Here is a 2,962-nt window from a genome sequence, read left to right as displayed (position 1 = left end):
CGCTGGATAGTTATTGGTTGGATTGAATGATCCAGGTCATCCATCTTAATTTAATCACAAGAATAGATCGATGCATAAATAGCTAGTGGCTAGTAATTTAAGCATAATAATCAAGAAAGGCCAACAGTAATTAATGTAACAGTAATCACCTGAATATCATGCAAGCAAGGAGTACGTGTCTCAGTAAATTTGGATGCAACTGATAAGCATGCCACGCACAGCAATTCAACCATCCAACATTTCCATCCCTGGACATCAATGGGATCATAAGATTTAATCAGTTATCTGAAGACAATAACTAATCAAATCCCACAGTTTAAGACAGAAATATAAATGAATATTTAAGAGCTAATCGAACCCTTACATGGCATTGATTCATCGACATGAATCGGTCAAGGTAATTGGCAGCGTTGAAAACAGTTTCAAAAGAGAGACTGAGCCTTTGACGAGACTGAAAACATACATTTGCATAGGATAATGAGAGGGGTGATTGTGAGTTGCACGTAAAAGCAATAGTCTATTTGATTAGTATGTTTCTACGTATACATGTTGAGAAACAAACCTTGATGAGCCACTGAATGGCTCTGAACCTAGCAAACAACAAATTTTTGGTCCGAAGATGTTCTACGTATCCGGGTTCAGGCATGCAAGTGAACTCCTTCTCCAGGTATATAGAGACGGTCTTCTCACAGTCTTCTATGGTTGTGTAGAATGAGGAAGCAGCTGCGTAGGTCTCTTCATGGCTATACCACCGTGGTTGATTGTGGTAATCGGGAGTTTCAGGACTAGAAAGCCATACCTCATCACAAAGCAAGCTATCCATATTATTGAGCCAGTGATTCACAAGACTCTCTCTTATATATATATATATATAGAGCTGGAACGAATTAATATTGATCTGTTTGGGGACACGGGAAATGGTCTGACATGAAAATCATTCAAGCTAGAGTTATTATGTGTATAAATTGTAGCACCATACAGTATATTATCATTAATTTGTGTATGTGCTGTGCATGTAAGAGTGTGTGTGTGAGAGAGAGAGTGGGGATTAGCGGTTTAGGGTAGTTATTAGGAATGGTGGGGTGGTTAGACGTCGTGGATGGATATAGAAAGGTGGACACGACGTCCCTCATGAAATGGGGTAAATGCTGCTGCATGGAGGGTTTATTTTTTTTTTTTACTGCAGCAACCAATTGCGTGAGCGCACGAGGATACATAAATGTGCAAGCCTTCATTGTAGGGGAAGAGCACACTGTAGTCATGTACAGGGATTACGAGCAGGAAAGAGGAGCTAGCTGGAGTCTGGAGAGTAGTCGTGGTCTGGGATCCAAAGATTTTTTTTTTTGTTTAAGTGGGTCCTGCGTTTTCACGAAACTTCTGGTTATCCAGCTGGTCATGGGCCCACGTCTCAAAGTGGTGATCGGTCGATTTATCATGGGATTAATTTACTGCTGCCTCGTCTAGTAACTACATGGCATGTTTGAGTGAGTCGGGTGAAAAAGTTTTTATTAAGGCAAATACACACACTTTAATTTTCAAAAGCATTTTCTAGCGCATATATATATATATATATATATATATTTTTCACAAGCCACATAAATTATATAAAAAAACATTAAAAAAATATAATTTTATGTAATATTTAATTTTATTAAAAAGTAAACCTTATCTAATTGATGTTAGGATTAGGTTATTACCAAAAAGATCAATCTTGAGTGGACAAAACCCATGGATAATTTTTACTTGGATTAAATCTTCACATGTGTTTAAATATTTTGTTGAGAAGAAAGTTTTAAGCTAAAAATAAATATGATAAAAAAGTTTTATGTTTAGATAATTGAGATAAGAAACGCATAATCATAATGTTAGAATAAATTACTTTATTATCCTAACAACATAGCCTAACTACTCTCACTTGGAAATATATAAAGACAAAGACAATAAGCAATTCCTTTTAATAAAGGGATTAAATGTAGGGGTTGTTAGTGTTTTGATGATTATCACTTTTTTTAAATAGCCCAACTATTCTTCTTGGTGGAAATATATATGTCTTATTTGTTTTTATTTTTTAAAAATTTAATTTTTTTATTTTTTTTACTTTAAATTAATATTTTTTTAGTATTTTTAAATCATTTTGATGCACTGATGTCAACAATAATTTTTTAAAATAAAAAATATTATTTTAATACAACTTTGAGTAAAAACTACTTTAAAAAATAATTACAAATACATTTTGAAACACGCTTATAGAAATAAATACAATAAGCAAATTTTTTTAATAAAAGTATTAAATGCAGGGGTTATTGTTAGTGTTTTGATAATTATTATTTTTTTTAAAACATGACATGTAAAAAAGTCATGTTTTGTAAATATAATATAATATTTATATATGTTAATTTTTATAATCATAATTTTTTTATATGTTATATTTTAAAATCATGACATGTATGTATAAACTGTAATATTTTACCCATATTGTTTTTTGGCAACTATGGTATTACATCCAAAATTTAGATGTGGTAATAGTCTACAATAGCCTGAATAATTAGGTTCAGTTTGATTTAATTTGTTCGGCCCATTTTCTATTACCACCCGATAACTTCATGATTTTTGCAGCAATAATGATTTGATTCCTGTTTTTCAAGTGGATTAAACAAAATAAGTAGAATACAGATAGCAAAACAACTAGTTGGAGTGATATATTTAAGAGAAATAAAAATGAATAACTAAAATCTAATGTTAATTATTAGATCTCATTAAAACATTGATTCCATCAAGTTAAAAATTCACAAAGTTATTGGCTTGATAGTAAAATTAATATTACGGGTCTAATTTGCTTATTTATACACTAAAACAGTATCAACTTGAAGAAAATTTGATAAAATATTGATGGATATTAGAGAAAGAAAACTCCATTGAGATTTTTTATAACATTGGGGATCTAATTGATAACATCCAGAGG

The 2,962-nt window shown here is 31.5% G+C and overlaps 1 protein-coding gene across 1 annotated transcript; it reads right to left on the bottom strand.

Annotated features, from left to right (window-relative positions):
* Positions 1-58: 58 nt before the first annotated feature.
* On the bottom strand, positions 59-882 carry LOC105115635 (putative cyclin-D7-1). Its single transcript, XM_011012580.1, has 3 exons — positions 563-882; positions 365-451; positions 59-248 (listed from the first exon to the last, which is right to left on the bottom strand). The coding sequence occupies exons 1-3, from the start codon at positions 821-823 to the stop codon at positions 111-113; spliced, it is 486 nt and encodes a 161-aa protein (XP_011010882.1). The 5' UTR covers positions 824-882; the 3' UTR covers positions 59-110.
* Positions 883-2,962: the final 2,080 nt, after the last annotated feature.

Source organism: Populus euphratica, unplaced genomic scaffold, assembly GCF_000495115.2.
Source record: "Populus euphratica unplaced genomic scaffold, PopEup_1.0 scaffold718.1, whole genome shotgun sequence".
Lineage (NCBI taxonomy): Eukaryota > Viridiplantae > Streptophyta > Magnoliopsida > Malpighiales > Salicaceae > Populus > Populus euphratica.
The sequence above is the reverse complement of the archived record's forward strand: the minus strand, read 5'-3'. Positions and strand labels throughout refer to the sequence as shown.